We start from the raw sequence: 23,099 nt of genomic DNA, 5'->3' as shown, positions 1-23,099 counted from the left end.
GTACAACCTATGCTCTGACCTGCAACCACTCAATTGCTTTCTTCCAACTGGTCTAACCCAAGCCTACCTGTAACTTCAAAGTCTGTTCACATGCCACATCCCGGCACCTTGACAATCCCCACTACCCATGTCTCTAGGCCAGAGGGCTTTTCCAGAACCAAGGAAGGCGGGTCTGTCCATAGCAGGCCCTACGGAATCACCCTCCCCGAGATCAGCAGCCTCCTGTGATGTTCTGGAACTGTTGGGAACAGAGCTGGTGACACCTGAGGGCTGGGTCACTCAGCCCTATGCACTGCACCACTTCACCCTTCCCCTGGGGCAACACTCTGCCTGTTGGTACCGCATCTACCATGTGACAGTTGGTTTACCCCTCCTGGCTCTCGTTTGCCATTCTGTTTCCTCCTCACGACCCTTCTGCAGCTTCGAGATACTCCACCTGCACCTGACCTTGAGCCACCACACCTCAGACTTCACCTGGTTATTAGTCCTCCACCTTGAGGGGAACTGATGTGGGGGATGTTGACAAGAGACTGGGCCCTTAGTTGCAGACAGAGCCCTTAGCTAGCCTGTGTGAACCTGTGGATTCAATCACAGCACCGAAGTAACATAAATTAAATTGGCCCTTAGAAGCATTCCTGGAAGCCCTGCCACTAGCTGGCGGGCTGCCTGCCTTGTCCAGGCCTGCTTTGTCACTGGACCAGTATGCTCCGCAGTCCAGGGACTCAACAAGCGAGGACTGGACATCTGGCACACCCTGGGCCTGCTGACCCCGGGACAGCGGCTGGGCATTTCCAGATAAACTCCCACCTCTTCCATCAGCCGTAGAGTCATCTAACATGGCACAAAAGGGAAACTAGCTACAAGAGTTTGTGTGACTCAGGCTCTCGGCTGGTCATCCAACAGATTACGTGGGGCTCAGAGGCCGGGGCCCACTGCCGGAGGGCAGGTGCTCCTTCATGAGTCAGGACGCTTCTTAAAAAGCTGCTTTTCTGTGCCTTGTTTTCTTCTGACAGATGAGCGGAATGAGGTTAAGAAAGAACATGTGATATGCGGAAGGTCACCCAGGTGTGGAAATGCATCATCTAGTCCCTTTGTGTCCTAACTTCGTAATCATAAATCTATGCATTTCCTTGTATGTGTATGTGTGTGTGTGGATCGAATGACACTTGTATGAGTTAGTTCTCTCCTTCCACCCTGTGGGATCTAGGCATCAAACCCAGGTCCTCAGGTTTGGCAGCAAGCACCTTTGGTTTTTTAATCATCTTGTCATCCCCTTAAGTACATATATACCTCAAAAGCATTTGTCTTTTGTTTCTTTGGTACATTTAGCCCAATCTGGGAGGGCTTCAGAGGGCCTTAACTAGAGAAAAGGAAGCTCAGAGGGCTCATGCAACCCAGCTGAAGAGGCACAGCCGCTTAAGGAAAGCCAAGGACGCAGCTGTCACGGGAGGCTGAAGATGACTGTGACATGATTCTCTTGCCTTAGCTTCCCAGTGCCGAGATTATAGGTATATACCAATGCACCTGGGTCAAACTTTGTCCTTTTCCATAACTGGAGAGCCAGTCAATTGCCACAGATGTGATCACATGAGAAAATATTCCAATTATCAGAAATTAATATTTTGTGTGTCTCCCGAGTCCCCTTTGTATTGCTTTAGGCACATTGGTCATTCTGTAAGAAGCCTGCTTGACCACAAAGAGGCTCAGGAGTTCCTGGATATTGACTTTGCATTTCTATCACCAGCAAGGGTGCCTACCATACACAAGGGGCAAAGACACAGCTAGGCAGCTGCACACCACCCAAAAGAGATGAGAGTGCCACAGGTTACTGAGGTGCCAAGGGCTGCCAAAGACTGGGAGTGGCCAAAGATCACTTCGAAAAGGAGTGGGGAGGAGCCAAGCAAGGGGAGTTGGGGGAGGAATCCAGGATCTAGTGAACTTCTGAGACCTTGCAGCCCTCACCTCACTTAGTCCCCAGAAGGCCCTGTGCAGAAGCTTGCTGGTCCTATTCTGCAGCTAAAGAAACTGAGATTGAGGGACTTGTGGGGTGGAACGGGAACACAGCCTGCATTGACTTCTCAACCCATCTGCACACAATGAGCCAAATGGCGGTACCTGCAGAACTGCAAGGTAGCCAGCTGGTGTCCGCTGCCTGCTGTGGCTGACCAGAGACCCTGAGCTTGCTTTTTATAGTTCAGGCTGGCCTCGAACTCACAACAATCTTTCTGCCTCTGCCTCAAAGCACTGGAATTGCTCAAGATCATCCTTGGTTTCATAGTGAGTTCTAGGCTGCCCTGGCCTACGTGAGGCACTGTCTCAAGAAATTAACTCACCAACCAAACAAACCAAAAAGGATTTCAGATTTCTGATTGCTGCTACTCCTGAGGGCCTGGGAACATTGGCATCTGGGTGAGATAGTCTGTGCTCAAGGATCATGGGAAGGAGTGCGGCGTCTCAGGGAGGGCCAAGTGGGAGTTTCCTTCTGTGGTCTGTGAGCCAGAAGACCCCCTCTCTGAGTCCCAATGTCCCTCCCTCCTTCAAAACAGAACAATGATGTCACCTTACAGGTTGTCTTGAGATGGGTTTCATGCCATGCTCATGATCCTGGTTGTTGTCCAAGTTGAGCATTGCTAGAACCACAGAAAAATAGGGTGAGCGTGGCAGACGCATCTCCTCTCAAAGCCCGGGTAGTGTGGGCAGATGGCTCTCTCCATTCAGAGCCTGTGTAGGGTGGGTTTGCCTGCTTCCCGGGATCACCACGGAGATCATGGGAGTTGACTTTGGACACATTTGCCCAGTATCATGCTGAATGAGTTCTAATGAGCTTCCCATAAATGCACACATAGTTCTAGGTCCAAGCCCTCCTTCATCCCTAGGGACCCAGTCCTCACTTCTCTGGGCTGCAGATCCCTCTGCTAGTTGAAGGTAAGGGTAGTACATTTTATCTTCGGAGCTGAGGACCAAACCCAGAGCCTCCCATTTGTTAGGTAGGCTCTCTACCACGAGTTAAATCCCCAGCCCCTAAGGTAGTACTCTGGGAGACAGCTCCTTTGTCCTCCACTCTGGGCAGGGACTCTGCCTGCCTGCACCTCTTTCCACAGTGTCAGAGATGCCACTGAACACTCCCACCAATGGGGGACATTAAGCAGACTGACTGAAATGTTAGTGCTGTCTCGGTCCCTCTACTGTGTGCTCTCATGCAGTGAAGTGGGCACAGAAGATAGGGAACCCTCTGGGGGTCAGCAAAAATCCTAGATCTCAGATCTGGGTTAAGCCTCAACTCTGTCACCCACAAGCTAAGTACACTGGGCTTGTGGCACACTTTTTGGGTGTCAGTTTTGTTGTTCATGAAATGGGGGTAATAGCTGCACCCGTGGCTGGAGGGTTCTGCTAATGAGTTGAAAGCCAGGCCCGGTTATATTCACTCGGCAAGTACTCAGGGCATGGAGCTTATAAGTATTCTAATGACTGATAATTATCACGGTGCCTGAGAAGGAGACGATGCCAAGAGAGGCAGCTAGGTGGTGCCTGAGGGCAGGCCTGGGAGTCGAGCTACCTTCAGGTCTTTTCCTGGTTCCGTCTCTCCGAATGAGTTTGAGGGGTTGGTCTCTCCGAATGAGTTTGAGGGGTTGGATGGGGAGAAGGGAAGACACTCGCTGTGAGCAGGAACTCTAGCTGACTTCTGTGATCCACAGTGTTCCTGCTATTTAATCCACACGGCTCTCCTCTGAGAGGGCTACTGTGACCGGTCTCACTTTATAGACATCAAGGATCACAAAGTGTCCTGCTCAGTAAGCCTTAGCTACTCGGTCAGTGTTTTGTTGTGAATTATGTTTGTGGGTGTGTGGGGTGTGGTATATGTACATGAAGGCAAGTGTCAGAGGTGACAGACCTCCTGGAGATGGAGTTCCGGGTGTCTGTGAGCCATCTCATGCCAGTGCTAGGAACCAAACTCAGGTCCTCTTGGAGAGGAAACATTGTACTCAGTGCTGAATTGCCTCACCAGCCCTCTGACCACTGCTTTTGTGGAAAGACCCTTGAAGCTGTTGTAATCAGAGGTCCAGCTAACACGCATCACTTTCAGATCCTGTCAGGGACAGATCTGCTGTATTTGAGGGACACCCATCCTAGGATGGAGGGGCTGAGGAACGCCACAGTTTGGGTACTATTGGTGCTATGCCTGAGATGCCTGGGAAGTGAGGAAGGAGGTCATTTGGGACTTCCACTGCCACCCGCAAGGGGCCTACCCTTCTCCACCTGCCCTTCAAAGTGCCCTTTGATTTCTCCCCTGCAGAGTTCACCTGCCACGTCCATCAACAGCAGACATCCAGGAATGCTGCCTGTTAGGTGAGCGGTGCCAAGGGGAAGGCGGCTTTTCAGGCCCCGAAGCTGTGGGCAAATGGGAGAGGGAGACTCGGGACAACCTCCACGAGTCCTGGACCTGTCTACAGAAGTGTAGGGTGCGGCAGAAGCCCACAGTGCGCTGGCTCAGAGGCTGCTATGCTGCTGCGGAGAGTCTCGACCTCTCTGTACTGCTATTTTTACTCTTCTTTCCCTCCTGTTCTATAGAATGGCGGGATTGTGGGGGATGTCCATACAACATCCTGAATGCAGCGTGTCCTTTGCCTCCGTGGGTTTCCCATCCTCAGCATCTACTAACTGCTGACCAAAAAGGGAAATATTTAAATAGTTTCTCTAGTGAGCATGTAGAGACAGTAAGCCCTAAGCATATGGTATGGCAACTATACGTGTCCTTTAGCTTAGTCTGTGTTTGGTATTAAATATCATCTAGAAATGATTTAAAGTGTTTGGGAGGAGGGGCTGCAGTGTGACTCAGTAGGCAGAGGGCTCGCCTAGCGTCAGTGAAATCTTAGGTTCTATCTGCTACTCCACACCGGTTAGGTGTGGTTGTGCAGGCTCAACCCTCAGGAGGTGGAGGCAGGAGTACAAAAGATTCGTAGTCATTCCTGACTACACAGTGACTACACTGGCCTATAATCCCAGTTACTCAGGAGACTGGAAATCTCAAGCCCTAACTGGGGGCAGAAAACCAGAAAGTAGAGAAATGGTTTAGGATACATGTCAGTGACAGAGTGTTCACTAAGCATGAGGAAGGCCCTGGGTTCAGTTCTCATAACCATACATAAAAAGAGGGTGTGGGAGGGGCTGGTGGCTGCTGGACCCACTGGGGAGGCTGATCTGTCCAAAGGTAAGTGCTTACTCTGACCCACAGCTCCACAACTCTAAACATTCTCTTATGTTCACATCTCTCCTTCATCATTGCCACCCATTGGTGGCGGAAATGGTCCAGTGTAGCAAGGACAGGTGGCTTTTCTGAGCCTCCACAGCTGATCTGTGGTGGAGCTGTCACTAGAACCCAGGACCTTGCAGGTTTATCTAGCCATGTCCTCACCGAACCATGTCCAATCTTCTGCACCAAACACCATGGTTGGTAGATGATGGATTGGAATAGCAGCGGAGGGGGCACGGTGGCCACAATGGCCAGGCTGGTACGTGAACAGAACGCAGAAGAACAGTGGAGAGCAGAAATATCTTCCACGCTCCTACTCTGAGCCAGCATATTAAGGTCCTGACGGGCTCCAGTCATCGTCCACTCATTCGGCTGCCAGCACAGAGTCACCTGAACTCCAGGCCCGGGGGTCTCACACCTCCAGAGAATGAAGAGTCAGAGGTCCACGGCTCATTGCCACAGGAAGGCAGCACTGTGATGTGGATCATGGGTTCCGTGGAAACCAAGGTTCCTGATTGGGGGGACGCTGACAGCAAAGAGACAAGGCTAGGGAGAGTCCCCTCAGCCTGTGCTTGGGGGAGTCTATCTGAGATGTGTCTACGAGGGCCAGCAAAGCACAGTGTCAAGACAAGGATATATCATACATACCCTGGAGCGTCACTGCTCATGCACCCAAATCTCCTGTCACAGTAACAGATTAATTATATAACAGAATTTGGCCAAGTATTCAGATGCAAAGTAGGTGAGACTCTGGAAGATCCTAAAGATGGGAAACTGTAGTATCTGCTTTATGGCATTTTAGGGTTGGTGCATGTATCCGTTGCAGACACATCTGGAATATTTGGATGCATAAACAGGGGCTAGAGGTTCCATTGTGGAAAACTTCTGAATTCTGTCCTATAAGGCTCTAGCTCCTTTGGGGCCAGTCTGCTTTCATCACTCTGAACTTTAATCATCCGTTCTTATCCTTAGACTTTGTGCTCCCCATTAGGGGCTCAGTCTCTCCCCATTTACTGCTTCTTTGGGTTCATCTGGTTGAAGCCTGAAAGGAGGTTGGCTTTGATATACTGAAACCCATAGGCTGTGTGTGCGCACGTGCGTGTGTGTGTGTGTGTGTGTGTGTGTGTGTGTGTGTGTGCACGCGCATGCAGATATACATGGAAGCTAGAAGACGATATCAGTTCTCGTGTCGCAGGCACCATTCATCACCTCTCAACAGCCTGGAGCTGCCTAGTAGGCTAGGCTGGCCAGCAAACCCAGGGATATTCCTGTCTTTGCCGCTGCAGAACTGATTTACAGGTGCACGCCACCACGCCCAGCATTTTATCATCGGCTGATTGGCTGATTTCTTGCTGTGCATGCACAGCGGCACACTTGGAGAGGTCAGGGGACAATTCGTGGGAGTTGGTTCTCTCCTTCCACCGTTTGGGTTCCAGGAATCCAGGATCGCCAGCCTTGATGGGTAATTCCCGTCACCTGCTGAGCTATCTCCCCGACCCACGCCCGCACCTTTATATGAGGCTGAACTTAGGTCCTCGTGCATGCTAGACAAGCACTTTCCCAACTAGCCCATCTCCCCAGCCCAACGACCCGATTTTTAATTCATTTATTCACTCGACGATTTATCTTCTCTCCCATCTCTTTGAGAGCACACATCTTCTGGGTGACTCTTAGTTTGTGTATCTTAGACAAAAGCAAAACTTTGAGGCTGACTGAGCTTGGGAAACTTGGGAAAATGAGTGGACATGGATAGGGTGTGTCAGGACAGTGTGACCCAGGGGGACTTTCCCCCTCCCTGCTTGTCCCCTTTCCTCTAATACTGTCATTATTTTACTTTCATAATGGAAATTTCCATGCCGTGTATGAATGCTTTATTTGAGGCATTATAGCAAATTATAACTCATCTATTTAGGTTTTTCAAAACGGGGTTTCTCTGTGTAGCCATGGCTGTCCTGGAACTCACTCTGTAGACCAGGCTGGCCCAAACTCAGGGATCTGCTTTTTTTCTGTCTTTAAAGTGCTGGTATTAAAGGCTTGTACCACCATGTCCAGGTAGGAAATTATAATTCTGCATGTTAGAAGCTACACTATAATGCTCCCTGTGAAAAGGAGACTTTCCCCACCATGGTCCTCCCTACCATGCAGACCAAGCTAACTCACTAGTAGTGGGAGGATGCCAGTCAATCAGTATCTTGGAGACTTCTCTGTCTCCTTCCTGCCTTCCATCCTTTCTACAAAACCCTCCTGATGAATGCTTCACTGGCCTTCTGGAACCTGGACCTGTTTTCCAGCACGTTCCATACTGTCAGTATTTCCCAGCTGCCTGGACTCCTGTAAACTGAAAGTGAGAGAACAGACAGGAATTAACCAGGGAGCTCCATGCCCAGAACAAAATTCCCTGAAACCCACAAGCCAGGCTATGTGGTTTAGCCAAGAATAGCCTCCGTCTCTAGTGACCCAGTATTGAAATGGCCATCTGCTGCCAAGTGGCCACTGCCTTGGACCGGAGACCAGGAAGAGGTGGCCTCGCTGAGGATGCACCACACAAAGTGATGTAAGAGTGCCCGCAGAGTAGGAGTGCCCATCATAAATGAGCTAACTGCACACACGCCTGGGGACTCTCCCTTGGGGATCGGAGGCTATGCAAAATAGCTCTGCAGAGTGGGTATAAAAACCTGATGGCTGCTGCCCCTGCCACAGCTTCACAGGGAGTTGAAGACTGAGACTCTGGACTCAGAGGGCACAGTGTCATTGGTTCGAAACCTCTCGGCCACCTTGGTGAGGGGACTGGGGCAGTTAGAGACTCTCTTGAGGTTGGGTCTTGCTCACTCCAAGGAGTAGCATAGGCAACTGCAAGGTGAGTCTTGTATTGGGGACAGCCGCTCTTAGGAGCGGCTTCCTGTTTGGGAAAGCTCAGATGAGACTTTTTTCCCCTTCTCTTTTTGTGGATGGGCTGAAGCGGATGGAAGGTCTAGGGAGAGCAACCATGGGAGGCTGTGACTGTTCAACAGGGCACTTGGTCAGATTCCTTCTCTGCAGATCTTTACTGTGGTGGCTAGACTACAAAGAAAAGCTTTCTAGAAAGTTCAGAATGGGGGGGACCTGTTGGGAATTTTTTTATATATAGCATATCCTGGCTAATCTTTATAAAATGTACCCCTTTCCCACCCCCAAATCTGAAAAAGTAGGGATTATTAATCCCATTTCAGGAGTGCAGAAATGAATTTCAGTGAACTAGCTTGATTTAGATCAAGTGCCTAGAAAGATGCAGGTTGACATCTAGGTCATCAGGGCTCTGAGGTTCCTGGGTGGGCTTTGTTCCCACTCCCATCTGAGGCTGTCTTTCCCCAGGGAAGGCACTGGCCCCTGGGAAGCCCAGACACCCCCAGGCTGCCAGGCTGTGTCTCTCTCCATTTCTTTTCTTTTTCTTTTCCTTTTGCTTTTTTAGAGACAGGGTTTCTCTGTAGTTTTGGAGCCTGTCCTGAAACTAGCTCTTGTAGACCAGGCTGGTCTCGAACTCACAAAGATCCGCCTGCCTCTCCCTCCCAAGTGCTGGGATTAAAGGCTTGCACCACCACCACCTGGCCTCTTATCTTTTTCTTAAAGGAGATAGCCTCAAGTGCTGAGAATTTAATGCTCTTTTTTCACAAATCATTGATTTCTCCCGGAATAACAAAGGGGAACGCTGGTATAGTCCCTTGGCTTAAGATGAACAATGATTCCCAAACCAAAGGAAAGGTGGCGAGGACCGGAGCGCCAGCCCAAAGTGCAGTCTAGCGGGAAGGTTACTATTGATGACTGTTGGCTCTTCTCATCAACAGGAAGCAAGAAGGGTCAGGCGAGTGTGAATACCTCACTTCAGTGATCACCAGCTCCTGTCCACCTTGCTTGAGGCCAAGGATAGTTCTGCCCCGAGCCACTGGGTTTTCTAAGGAGGATTGTGGACACTTCCCTTGGTAGGTGGCTATGTGGCATCCAGTGTTATTCCTCTGACTTGTTCTATGTCTTTGCAAAACAGGAGTCTGTCCCACAGGGTTTCAACCACCGACCCCAGAATGCGAGCATGGGGAGGGTGGCCCAAGGCAAGCCTTAGCTGGACTTGGTCTCCATTCTCTGGGACACTGGCACCTGTGTTTATTAGGCGCTTTTTTTCAACCCTGCCTCACAGCCTCCCTCCCCTTCCTCAGTCCCACAGAGATCATCTCGGAGTTGAAACAAGGGTGCAAAGTCACAGACATGGCCTGCCCCTGGAAATTTCTGTTCAGAGCCAAATCCCACCAAGGTGACTTGAAGGTGGAAAAGGACATTAACAACAATGTGGGGAAAACCCCAAGGGCCGTTCCCAGGTAAGCAATCTCTGCCCCAACCTGCTTGGGGTTTCCTTGCCCCTGCTGCCTCCCTCTACTCCCAGCCTCAGAGAGCCTGATCTCCAGGGCACTGCTCATAATTCTCTGCTGGCGTCTGTGCAGCTAGGGTGTGTAGAAGGAAGGCCTAGGGCTGGTGCTGTGCCCAAGGGAGTTTGGACTCTCTGGAGGAAGAAGGAGGGAAGAATTTGTGAAAATGGAGGCTGGAGAGCCTAGTAGTCAGCTCTGGTGATGTCCTGATTGGTCAGGACATGCGTGCCAACAGTTGTTAGATATTTTGACCATTAGACAACAGAAGGGTGTCAAAACGGTCCTGTGCCGTCCTCAGTGACCTTGTGACTTTGGGCAAGTCCACCTATTTGAGTCTCAGGCAGGTCTGCAGTGTGACCTACCTGATAGCATGCTGGGGGTACAATAAGGTATACTCAAGGCTTGTTGAAGCATCTCTGCATGCTAGAGATAAATAGAAGGGTTTGTCACCATTTACCGAAGCTTTTTTATCACCAGGACTACACAGTACTGTACCTACACACTTTGAACTTGACCTCCATGGGGTCCTTTGCTGTGGTCTCATTCTGCAAACGAGGCTCTGGCAGGAAAGACTGGGTTGCATGACTGCTAATGATGCATTTTAGAACTGAACTAGTTTAGATGGACAGGCCCGGAGAATTCTAGAGAATGCTAGGGGTCCACAACCATAGCCTGGGACTTGATCAAGCTGAAAAATGGCTTTCTCTGCAAATGTCATGACACAGAATCATGTCCAAGCCTCAGTCTGCAACAGGCTCAGGTGTTTGCAGGACTACAGTGGGCAGCGCCCCCTGGAGGCAGTATGCAGGGCAGCCCTAAATTTCCCTGTCCCTGTGCTACCAGATTTCAAAAGGGAACTTAAGCAGAAAGGAATAGCTTTGCTACTTCATAGCCATGTGTCTTTTGTCAAGTCCCTTAGCCCCCAAACCTCCATTTCCTCACTTGTAGGAAGACAGTAGTCGTGGTAGGATTAAAGGAGGCCGACGCCCCAGGTGCGGAAGGCAGAAAAAATTGGAGGCAACAGTACCAAGGCTGTCAGGAATCCTGCGGCTCAGGGGCCCATGCACAGCATCGCTGGCCTCAAGGCCACCTGATAGCACTTCCGTTTGAAAGTGCTGACTTCATCTCTTCCTTCTCATTACCTGATCCCTGCGACCCCTGCCCTTTGTCCTCCCAGAATCCATCTGCCCCCACACCCCTTTCCCTCCAACTCTACTTCAAACAAGTCATGCTCCTGCTCCGAAGTCTTTGGTAGCTCCCACACTGAGGCTTGACCCTGCCCAGACAGAGGGCATCCCCTCTGACAATCCCAAAGGGGAAGGCTGCTATCCTCCCCTTTAGGGAAGAGAACATGAAAGTCCAGGGTGCTTAAGCCGTCTTAAGATCTCGTAGTTGGCAAATGGCAAAGCAGGGATTATGGTTATGGCTGGGTTATGATCACTATCCTGGTTGCTGTGCTCTGGGTCCTGGATGAGTTTTATCCCGTTAATAATTACACTAGAAGCTTGCTCACCTGGCACCGCGCTGCCGGTTAACATGCCGACAAAGCCTTCCTGTTTAATCAGTGGATCAACAGAGACGTTTATTAATTGCATAGCAGCCACAGATAAGTATAGTGTATGTGGTACTATGTCAATAACCAGGCGTGAACTGTTTTTATCTTGTCTAACAAGGCCAGTTTCTAGAAAGTGAAGGAGCTGAGATTTGAGCCAAGTCCTCTGTGCTCTTTCCCCGAGGACCCACTACGTTCTACACCCAGAAAGAGAAAAACAAACTTAATTGCCACAGTCAGGGAGGAAAGGGGAGGCAAAGGCTTCCTCTTTAGTTTGGAAAGTCCTGGAAAAGCAAGATGTTAGAGAGCTTTATGTGTGCTGGAGGGGTCAGAGAAGGGAGGGGTAACAGGAGAACATGCTGAGCCCTCTGAAGGTATGGCCTGGCTGTCGGGCCAGGAGGGGCCATGGCAGATGGCTTTCTGGAGGAGGGAGACCAGCTGAAATGGGACTGCCCAGGAAAGGTGACCAGAGGATGTTCCTGGAAGAGGAAGCGGCCTACAAGGGAGTTTTGGTCTGAAAGCAGCAGGAGCCGGTTATTTTTATTTTAAAACATACTTTTCAAATTCATGCAAACTGAGAGCCTGTTCCTGGTGGCTTTCAACTTTGTGTAAACAAGTGATTCAGACGTGTGCAGGGTGTGTCCATGCGTGTGCACGCGTGTGCTTTAGAGACAAAGGGGAAATGTTGGATCATCAGAGTGAACCACAGGGAATTCAGAGCAAAGTTAAGCGTAGTGACTGAGTTACAGGATGCTAAAACGAACTCTCCTCGAAAAGGAATTTGGACTTGAGTTTCGTTTGCCGAAATCTTGGCCAGGAGGGTCCCTGAGGGCTGCAGCCCTACTCCACCTGGGTCCTACTGGCTGCCCTGCTCCCAAATTACAACCTACCAACAGAGCAAAATACCTTGGTCCTATGCCTTCTACAGAGTGGGGTCCAGAGGTCTTGAGAGGACCCTCGGGATGCTTTGGGTCTGATGGCCCCCACTTTTTCCACAGAAGTCACCCTCAACCTTAAGCGTTCTTTCTTTTCCTTTCTGGAATCATAAAGTATAGGGAGAACGGACAAAACGTTTCCTGGGAGAGTTTTGGTGAAGCAGAGGCAGAAATGCCCCTGGGGCTGTTGTATGGCCTTGAGCAGGACCCTCATTTCTCTAGTCCCTCATCTTCTACCTCCATAAAGCGAAGGTAAAAAAGAATTGCCTTCTTGAGTAAATTTCGTTAGGGGGAGAGAAAATAATAGACAAGGAAGATGCTGGTGTAGCGGAGAGTCTGGGTCGCGATCCTTATTGTCACCGCCAAGGGAATACACAAACCGAGGCAATTCGCGCCGCCCTGCTTGTTGTCCTGGGCCACTAGAGGCCAAGCCGCCAGAGGTGGGCGGGCGCTGCTGGGTTCCGCCGGGATAAAGGGACAGCGCGAGCGAGCGAGTGGCGGTGGCCCAACCATGCGCGACGGGCTGAGCAGCGCGTGCGACGCCACCCGGCCACGGCTCTGCCGCTTCCTGCGCAGGATCTTCGGCCCGAAGGTCGCCCGCCGGGTGGGCCCAGCCAGGTACAGCGCGCGGGACCTGGGGAGCAGCGAGGGCGTTGGGAGCCCGGGTGACCCCTCTGGGACACGAAGAGAGGTCGGGCTGAGAGCCCATGTCTGCCACCCTGTGAGTGCTTCTGCACCAAGGAATGTCTGCGTCGCTTTGAGACGGGTTCTGGCTAAGTCGATAGGTTCACATCAAACCTGGAAATCCTCCTGCCTCGGCTTCCCAAATACTGGCATTACAGGCGTGTGCCGCTATTTAATGTATTTTGTCGTCCCCCAACCCCCATAGTGGGAACTGACCTGCATTTAAACAAGTGCTCTTCCACTGACACACACACACACACACACACACACACACACACACACACGCACACACACACACACCCCACCTTGTTGCGCTCCCTCTCCTTACTGTGCTCTAGACAAATACCGTGAAGAGGGCAAAGATGATCGTCTTTTACAATAAGACATTCTCCCTCTCACAAGACAGGTGGGGCTGACTGGGAGCAGTTGGGACCCTGCCGCCTGTGGATTTAGTACTCTTTCCTCAGCAACCGGGTTCTGCCACGCCATGACTGCAGATGCTTCTATGGACCTGAACGAATCTTCATGATTCCTTTTGCCTGCAAGTCTTTAATGATTCTTCATTCCTATAATAGGCCAGACAGGTCTCAACCAGGCTGTGGGTCCTAGGAGTGTCTGCAGGCTCGCCATATACAGCCCAGTAATTTGGAACCAAGAATCCTGAGCCTTAAATTGCTCATGCGACACCTGGTCCTTGGTCTCCTTTAGCAGATGGCCAGAATAAAACTGCTAACTGGTGGCAGGACATAGGAACTTGAGCAAAGTTCTGTTTATTCACTCTTGCTCTTTTTCTCCTTAATCCTAATTATAAACGCACTTGAAGAATTTTAAAATCTCATATGTATGTGTATATATGTATACACACACGTATATATGCCTTCTAGATGCATAAAGTTAAAAGGACAGAGCGAAATGCAAATAGGCCATGGTTTATCACATTATGCTAATCGTTGTGAACCTTTCTTGGCCTTTCCCTCAGGAGCTTCCAGGCCTGCTGGAGCCCACATTCATTCACACGCACGCATGCATCGCATGCACTCAGACTGTCACCAGAGGGTCAGCAGATATCCAGTCTGAGGCATTAGACACAACCTAGGCATGCAGCCGTGGACCATGGGGCCAGGCCAACTGTGGCTCATCTCAACAGTGGATTACAGACAGCATTTAAAACCTTCTGAAGCACTTAAGTAGACAGTGGCACTACTGTAGCCCAGGGGATGTTTCTGGTCTAATTCTAGTCTCTGAAGACTGACACCCAGCTGGATGCGAAGCATGGGTCAAAGGAGGGTGGTGAGAATGCAAATCTTGGCTTCCTTTTCTCTTTCTGGTGGAGCATACCAGTCCAGACCAGAGAAGCCTGTCAAAGAAAAAAATTGCTCAGCTGGGTGTGGCAGAATCTGCCTGTTATCCCAGCACTCAGGAGGCAGAAGCAAGAGTTCTGCTGAATAGTGAGTTCAAGGGCAGCCAGAGATACGGGAAACCCTGCCAAGAAAGAAATGTTTCATGATTTTGTTTGTTTAGTTTCGGGGGGGGGGGTGTGAAGGAGGGGTTATTTGTTTGTGGTTTTGTTTTGTTTTTTGAGCTAGCCTCTCACTAGATAACCCAGGCTAAACAATTCTCCCGCCTCCCCGTGGGTGCTGGGGTTCTTCCAGACATCAGTCAGACACCCCACTTGAGTGATACTTACTGACACACCACAAGGAGGACTTTACTGAGGACGGTCCCTCAGGTGGGTACAGGGACCACTGCAGTCTTGCAGTGGAGGGAGAGAGAAGGTTCCACACTAACACAGCAGGGCAAAGGTGAGCTATTGCCAAAGATAAAGAAGATTCTCGCTGAACTGACCCAACAAGATTCCTGTCGAAGGTAGACCTGGACCTCACTCGGGGATGAGGGACCGGAAGGTCGGTTTTTACTAAATGACTAAGCAGGGAGGTAACGAAAACTGGAGTTTGGGCTTTTTGTTTCATTTTATTTTAGATTTATTTTATATGTATGGATGTTTTGCCTACAGGTATGTTTGTGTACCACATGGCATGCCTGGTGTTCTTGTAAGTCAGAAGAGGGTTTCAGATCTCCTGGAAGTAAAGTTATAGATGGCTGCGAGCCACCTTGTGGGGGCTGGAAATCAAACCTTAGGTCCTCTGTAAGACAAATAAATGCTTTTGTAAACGTTGAGCCATCTCGTCAGACCCTGGCTCTTTTGCTTGCTTGCTTGCTTGCTTGCTTGTTTGTTTGTTTGTGAGACAGGGTCTTACTATGTAGCCTAGCCTGGCTTGGAACTCATAGGAAATCCCTCTGCCTCTGTTTCTTTGGTTCTTAGGGTCACAAGTATGTGCTACCACGCTCAACTAAATCTTTATTTTATAAGGACACACACAAATGGGTCTATGTCAAGGTATCACCAAGCCAAGAGTCTTTTTTATAGTTCATACACAGGACCCTTCCGGGGTCGATGTATAACTTGGTTCAGATTTAAGTTGCTTTATGATGGCTGCAGGTGTCCTTTCCATCTGAGGGGACACACTCTAGGAACACAAGGGATGTCTGAGGCCACAACAGTAATGAACCCTGAATGTGTACTCTTATTGTCTTACCCATTCTTACCAATGATGAAGTTTAATTTATAAATTGGGTAAAGGAGGAGATATCCAACAATGACTACTAATAACACAAAACTGTAGTAAGAGGTCGCTTGTTTGGTCCCTGCTGCTCAGCCCTGAAATAATCACACAGAAACCATAATATTTGCAATACTGTTTGGCCAATAGCTTAAGCGTATTTCTAGCTAACTCATGTCTTAAATTAACCCATCTCCATTAGTCTGTGTATTACCAGGAAGCTGTGGCTTACCGGGTAAAGTTCCAGCATCTGTCTCTGGTGGGGCTATATGGCTTCTCCCTTGATTCCACCCTTCTTTCTCCCAGCATTCAGTTTAGTTCCTCCCCCCCCCACTAGCTCTGCTCTACCCTATTACAGGCCCAAAACAGCTTCTTTATTAACCAATGGCATTCACAGCATACAGAGGGAAATCCCACATCACAGAAGTGCACTGTAGTTAAAAACTGTGGGGTGAGGATAGTTGAGGCAGTGACCATGTCAATAGTAGTCTGGTTTTTCATTTTGTTTTGTTCTTTTCTGGTGCCAGAGCTTCATCTTCAACTTGGCTAGAAATGTGACTGCAATTTCTTCACCAGCAGACATGGCTTCTCCACTATTCCTCCCTCCCTCCCTCCCTCCCTCTCTCCCTCCCTCCCTCAGTCCCCTGTCCCTCCTTCCCTCCTTCCCTCCCTCCCTTCTTTCCTTTCTTCCTTTATTTATTTTTGTTTTTTCCAGACAGAATTTCTCTGTATAGCCTTGACTGTCCTGGAACTCACTCTGTAGACCGGGCTGTCCTCAAACTCAGAGATCCGCCTGCCTCTGCCTCCCGAGTGCTGGGATTAAAGGCGTGCTCCACTGTGTCTGACTCTTTTTTTTCTTTACATTTTCTTTTTTCCCACCAGTTATTTTTTTAATTTTTAATCTTATTTTTTTCTTTTTTTTAAATATTTATTTATTATTTATTATGTATACAATATTCTGTCTGCATGTATGCCTGTTGGCCAGAAGAGGGCACCAGACCCCATTACAGATGGTTGTGAGCCACCATGTGGTTGCTGGGAATTGAACTCAGGACCTTTGGAAGAGCAGGCATTGCTCTTAACCACTGAGCCATTTCTCCAGCCCCCTTAATCTTATTTTTTTATAGGCATTATATAACACAGGCTAGCTTTGAATTCCCTATGCAGCTAAGGATAACCTTGCACTCCTGATCCTCCTGTGTCTACTTTCTAGGTATTGGCATCACACGCATGTGCCACCTACACCTGGCTTTTGTTCCTCTCACTTTTTACAAGATAAAATACTTGGAGTACCAGGCACTGTGACTTCTATCTGGCTTCTCCAGTACTCAGGAGGCAGATGGAGTGCCATGAGTTGGAAGTCAGTGTGATATACAGAGTAAATAAGTTAGTGTTTGGGGGTTGTTTATGTGCTTCGTAGAAAGTTTTCATGTAGCCCAGAGAGGCTTTGAACTTTCAGTGTAATTGAGAGTGGTCCTTCTTCCACCATCAGCCAGATGCTGGGATCCCAGGCATGCACGATCATGCCCAGCTTACACTAAAGCTTGGAAGGACTGGATTGTTGGAGCATTTGCACTTGGCTTTCTGAGCGGGCATTTCCCCAGAGCTTCTGTGGGGTCCTGTCTGAGCAGTCTGGCTCGTTCCTCCCAGTCCATTTTAACTTCGGGTGGTCAAAGTAGAGATGAAGAGGGAAGGCCGTGACAAGGTTCTCTGAGACTGGCTCCCTCGTCCTCCTTGATGGGAAGCCAGGGACAGGCCATTCCCACCTTTAGCCCCCAGTGCTCCACCTACCAGACAGGGATTCACAGAGGCCTCCCAAGACCTCCTCCCAGATTCTATCTCTTTTCACGATAACTTTCTTTTCACAGTCCGACAACACAGGATGACCCTAAGGGTCACAGACCTGCCAAGCACCAAAATGCCTCTTCGCAGCCCCTCACTGGGACAGCACAGGTCAGTGGTTTGATCAGAGTATGGGAAGGTCCTTTATCCTTCTCATGGGAAAATTCAGGCTACACAGCCCTTTGGAGGCTGAGCAGGAGGGTACAGGAAACCAAGTTCTAGGGAGTGGAGCAACCCAGACCTGGGGTACACAAGAGCCAAGGAGGCTATGAACAATAGAACAATAGAATAGCTATGAAGAATAGTCTTGACAATCAGGAGAGGAGGTCCCCTAGGGTGCACTAGCACCCAGATAACTTCCTGGGTGATTGACAATATGGGTGTCGGCGGTTTAAGACCATTTCTGGAATTATAGGTGGGACATTCTAGAATGATCTCAGACTTAGCTGCTGCGCCTCTAGACTCAGTCCCTGGCTTCCAGCCATGGACCCCATCTTCCTGAAGCCCTTTCCACCCTAGGATTGTAGAGAGGTGGCAGAGAGAGGCTGACTGGGAAAGGTGTCTCAGGGGAAGTGAGACAGTGGGTATCTGTTAACTTCGCAGCTCCCAGCTCTGTCCTTGGCAGGCCCAGCTGCAGCAGTGGCCTTCCCATCTAACTTGAATTCCCCTTATGAGCCAGCACTGGCTGGGCCTTGGGAAGGACAGAAGCCTGGCTCTGGCCCAGCCACCTGCAGTGCTCATCTGGCACTGGGCCAACTTCTGGGAAGGGTGGAGGATTGAGGACTGGCCCTGTGTGTACGCGCTCTGCTTTGTGTGCCCACACAAAGCTCCCTTCCTCACCCAAGCTGAGGATAGAGGTGCAGGGAATACTTGTATGGGTCATTGGGGGTTCAGGTATTTGGAAAACCCTGGATGTTTACCCATTTTAGAATGGTCCGGAATCCCTGAAGAACCCGTGTGTGCCTCCATCGACCTGCCCACAGTACGTGAAGATCAAAAACTGGGGCAGTGGAGAGATTCTGCGAGACACCCTTCACCACAAGGCTGCCTCGGTGAGAAGTCTGGGGGCTGAGGAGGGCCAGCTTTGTCTTAGCTAGGGTACCATAATGGCCCTCTAGGGGTCCATCACATATCCTCTGCACTTAATAGGCACCCATCTTCTCAGACAAAAGATGCTGGGAGCTCTGTTTTCATAAATTATAGTCGGAAGTCAATAAGGCCAGTTTCCTATTCACCACCCGATTAGGCAGCAGATAACCTAGGAGGTCAGACTAAAGGCTACGGGAACCAATGTTTTCCTAGCATTCAAGAGTGTCTGAGAGTTTTCTATAAGGCTTGTCCAAAGCTGACTGAACTGACGGGAAGCAGTGAGCTCCCTGTGACTGGAAGGGTCCAATGCTATTTGATAGGGAGGCGACAGTGGTTCAAGCAGCCAATGAATGGGGACTAATTATCTTTTGAGGTTCCCTCCTGTCTTCACATTCCTTACTCGGACTCTAGAATTCACACTAAGAAGCTGAGTGTGGTGGCGCACGCTTTTAATTCCAGCACTTGGAAGAGGCAAGCAGATGTCTGAGTTTGAGGCCAGTCAAGTCTACTTAGTGTGTTCTGGGACAGCCAGAGCTACACAGTGAGAATTTGTCTTAAAACAACAGAAACAAAACCCAGAACAAAACCAAAGAGAGAGAAAGAAAAAAAAAAAAAAAAGGATTCATGCTGTGGTTATAAAGTGGGAAAGAACCAGAAAGCCTAAAAAAGCAGGATGATTTCCCAAACCCTCAGAAACTGGATTTGTAGTCCCAGCAGTTGGGAGATAGAGGCAAGGGGTTAGGAGTTCAAGGTGACCTGCTATGTAGTAAGTTTGAGGCCCTCCTGGGCCACGTAAGATCTTGTCTCAAAAACAGTACCCAGCTGGGTGGTGGTGGCACACACCTTTAATCCCAGCACTCAGGAGGCAGAGGCAAGCAGATCTCTGTGAGTTCAAGACCAGCCTGGTCTACAGATCAAATTCCAAGACAGGCTCCAAAGTTACACCGAGAAATCCTGTCTCAAAAAATAAAAACAAAACAAACAAACAAAAAACCAACAGTACCCAAAACCCCCAAACAAAGCAAAATGGAAAAACATAGTTAACATTTGGGTGTCCATCTTTCTGGTGCTTCTTTCCATGTCTCCTGGAGCCAGCTGGGTCTCTTAGAAAGAAAAGAAGACAAGAAGTTCCCTAGGAGTAAGCTATGGAGTTTTCTCTGAGGCTGGTGCTGGGTCTTTGGCTAACTGGAGAAAAGGGACAGAGAAACCAGCTTGTACTCACTGGATCTCAGGAAAGGAGAGGGGAGTGAGGCTGGGAGAAGTCTTGGTAGACCCCAACGAGAGGGTGCCTGCATAGAGTCACTGTGAGCATAGCAGCCAGAGGAAGGCCAGGGTACTGGCTCAGGGGTGGAGGGAGAAAAGGGAGGCCTACTTACCCCTGTCTCTCTTTCTAGGATTTCACCTGTGGGTCCAAGTCTTGCTTGGGGTCCATCATGAATCCCAAGAGTTTGACCAGAGGACCCAGAGACAAGCCCACCTCTCTGGAGGAGCTTCTGCCTCAAGCCATTGAGTTCATCAACCAGTATTATGGCTCCTTCACAGAGTAAGTCTGGCTTCTGTCAGGGTGACATTTCCCCCTCCTCCCTGGGGCTAGCCTGTCTTCAACTGTCCCACACTGACTCCTGAACTCTGCAATCTCCAGACTTCCCAGGTTCTAGGCCCCAAGCAGACCCTGGAGGAGTTCAGGAACTGACAGTGTAGGGGAGGGTGTAACTGCCTGGGGTTCCGGCTCCACCACAGACCACTGAGACCTGGGGAAATTCACGGGGCCTCAACTTCCCTGTGTCTAAAATGGGGATCTTAACGGCTTATGAGACAGCCCTGAGGTCTGTGCACGTTTAGAACAGTGTCCTAGCCTAGGGGCAATGAAACAGCGACTTGGAATGGATCCTTTCCTCCCCAAGTAAAAGGAAGCTTAGAGACTATGTGGTCAGGCTTCTCCTCCTAGAGATGTGAGCAAGATTCCCAGAGACACCCCTGGCATCATCTAATCTAGCTAGAGTCCAGGATACATGGCTTGGTGGGGTGCCTCCCTCCTGGAGTGTTTTCATCTTTACTCCAGGAGGCTTCAGGGAGTACAGTGCCCAGACTCCTTCATTCTTAGTCAGCCACTCCACTAACAAACAAGTGTTAAACACCAAGCATGGTCCAGCGTGGAATAGAAAGGTTTGTTCATTGCCAGTTGCCAAGTTTTTTTTTTTTTTCTGCGAATACATACAACTGTGATCAAGGAGAGGCTGTGTGACAGGGTTAAGAGCTGGGGGCCTATCAGCCACCTACACCGGTTCAAGCCTGGGCAAGTTTCTTCCTTTCTCCGGGCCTTGGTTTCTTGCCTGAAAATATCTATTAAAATGTACCCACCTTGTAGGAGTTTGTATGAAGAGTAAATGAATTAGAGGCTATAAAGAACTAAACTGTGCTGGCTGTGATGACTGCAGCTGAAGTCTTAGTTATCGTTGAATATATGTATTTAACTTTTAAGTATTTATTTATTTGTTGGAGGATGGGGTACCTGGGCCTCCAAGTGTATGAAAATCAGAGGGGAGCCTGTGGGAGTTGGGCATCTCCTTCCACAATGTGGGTTCCTGGGACTGAACTGAGATCCTCATACATAGTGACAAGTGTCTTTACCCACTGAGACATCTTTCTGGTCCCTCGCTGTGTGTTCTTGACCTAGCATCTCATGAAATAGTGGAGACGGGCCTCTGCCCATGATTGTCCTTCTGAGTGCCGAGATGACAGGTCCATGTGCTAACATAGAATATAGAACCTTTTTTTAAATTTATTTATTAAAGATTTCTGTCTCCTCCCCGCCACTGCCTCCTATTTCTCTCTCCCTCCTTTTTTTTTTTTTTTTTTTTTTTTTTTTTTTTGTATTTTCAAGACAGGGTTTCTCTGTAGTTTTGGAGCCTGTCCTGGAACTAGCTCTTGTAGAACAAGATGGCCTTGAACTCACAGAGATCCGCCTGCCTCTGCCTCCCAAGTGCTAGGATTAAAGGTGTGCCCCACCACCTCCTGGCTGAATATAGAACATTGTTATTGTCTCATTATAATATGTGACCAAGTAATTTAGCCTCCCTAAACTTTCTAACCGAAATACACAAAGAGGTTATGAGAATGACAGAGCAAGTCAATGAATGTCTGCTCTACAGCATGGCTACTGTGTGGCTACAGAGTGGCTATAGCGTGGCTACAGCATGGCTACAGCGTAGCTACTGCGTGGCTACAGCGTGGCTACATCATGGCTGTGTCATTTTGTGGTTCCGCCTCACACAGCAGTTCCAACCTAGGACTTGAGACACAAAAGGACATCTGGGACCCAGGGCAGAAAGGATTGTTCTTGGTAATAATGGTTCCACCTGTCCACTGAATGCCAGGGCGGGGAGGGTGTTTGCCAAGAGGCCCCCATCTTCAAGAGCAATGCTTCCTACCCCTGATTGGGAGTTTGCAGAGCATTGATGCCTGGCCCCCCAGGCCAAGGGCAGCAGTCTCAGGAGGGGGGTAGGACTTGCTTGAAAGCACACACTGGGAGCCTGGGATACTGGTGCAGGGACCCTGGCTGTTAGCCTCAGCACCCTAGCATGGAGCCCTGTGGCCCATCAGGATCCAGGCTCTTTTTGGAGCTGGGATACCCAGCTGATATCCCAAACACAGGCGTTTGGATCTTAGGAAACCCTGGGAGGCTACAGAGCTGTAGCCTTTACGTCTCATTTTCCACAGTCACAAGTCCATATCGTGGCCTCCAGTAGTGATCAACAACAGCCTGTCCCCCAGTTGCAGGGACACTGGCCGCTGAAGGCGTCCAGCAGAGTGGACTCAGATAGCTGCACATGCAAAATGTCTCCTGACTTTCTGAGAGTGGCCATCCAGTCCTTTCCAGGACCAAGAGATGCCACAGTGTTCCTAGTAACTCTGAAATGTGACCCTGAGAAACCACACCATTTGTGAGGTGGGCCTGTAATTCCAGTTACCCTGGAGACCAAGGTCCTTGCAGGAGGACTCAAGGACTGCCAGGTGACAGCCTGGGCAGCATCCTGTCTCAAAATAGAAGTGCTGGGGCTGGGCCTGAGGATGTCAGTCGGGGGAGAACAAGCCTAGTTTGGTGAGGTTCAGTCCCTGGTCCCACACACGAAAAAGAACAGAGTAAGAAAAGTCATAAAAGAAAATGCTAAAAATAAACTTCACTGGGTCTGGTGGCACGTGCTTTAATCCCAGCACTCAAAAGGCAGAGGCAGGAGGATCTCTGTGAGTTTGAAGTCACCCTGGTCTACATAGTAAACTTTAAGCCAAGGCTACTAAGTCAGACTCTATCTTAAAACAAAACAATGAGAAAATATCTCAGGGAATTGGGAGAAAACATGAAAATTAATTTTAAGAGTGAGATCCTGACCCAAACGAACAAAACAAAAATTCACTAAAAAAAAACCACAAAAAATGAAATTTAAAATATTCTTTTAAAAGTCATCGTCCTCATGTGTTTCCCGTGTTGTGATTCTTGTGGATGTTGGAGGCTTTGGTATTACTGTGTGTGGGAGTGGGTTTTTCAGCTTGCTTTTGCAAGTCAAACTTCCACCCAACCTGTAACTGACTTAACAATGTGCTTTGAGATCATTTATAACTGTGTGAGAGCCACACCCTCCCCGACAGAAAATATTCTCAAAGTTACAGGTGGGTATAGAGGGATAAAATCCGACTGTGGCTTCACGAGTTCTGAGCCAGGGAATCCAGAAA

At 49.3% G+C, this 23,099-nt stretch overlaps 1 protein-coding gene across 3 annotated transcripts in view; it reads left to right on the top strand.

Moving 5' to 3' along the window:
• Positions 1 to 7,965: 7,965 nt before the first annotated feature.
• The window catches only part of Nos2 (nitric oxide synthase 2), a 38,672-nt gene continuing 23,538 nt past the window's right edge, over positions 7,966 to 23,099 (top strand). The window contains exons 1-6 of one of the 3 annotated variants that reach the window (XM_050128701.1): positions 7,966 to 8,108; positions 9,073 to 9,207; positions 9,439 to 9,597; positions 17,306 to 17,390; positions 18,209 to 18,331; positions 19,763 to 19,911. In XM_050128701.1, the coding sequence (XP_049984658.1) occupies positions 9,488 to 9,597; positions 17,306 to 17,390; positions 18,209 to 18,331; positions 19,763 to 19,911 (467 nt within the window). In that variant the 5' untranslated portion in view covers positions 7,966 to 8,108; positions 9,073 to 9,207; positions 9,439 to 9,487. Of the gene's footprint in view, positions 8,109 to 9,072; positions 9,208 to 9,438; positions 9,598 to 12,644; positions 12,751 to 17,305; positions 17,391 to 18,208; positions 18,332 to 19,762; positions 19,912 to 23,099 lie in introns of those variants that run through there. The other 2 variants (XM_050128700.1, XM_050128702.1) reach the window with 2 other exon arrangements.

This window comes from Alexandromys fortis, unplaced genomic scaffold (genome assembly GCF_014885135.2).
Source record: "Alexandromys fortis isolate MF-2015 unplaced genomic scaffold, M_Fortis_MF-2015_v1.1 scaffold_80, whole genome shotgun sequence".
Classification (NCBI taxonomy): Eukaryota; Metazoa; Chordata; class Mammalia; order Rodentia; family Cricetidae; genus Alexandromys; species Alexandromys fortis.
The sequence above is the reverse complement of the archived record's forward strand: the minus strand, read 5'-3'. Positions and strand labels throughout refer to the sequence as shown.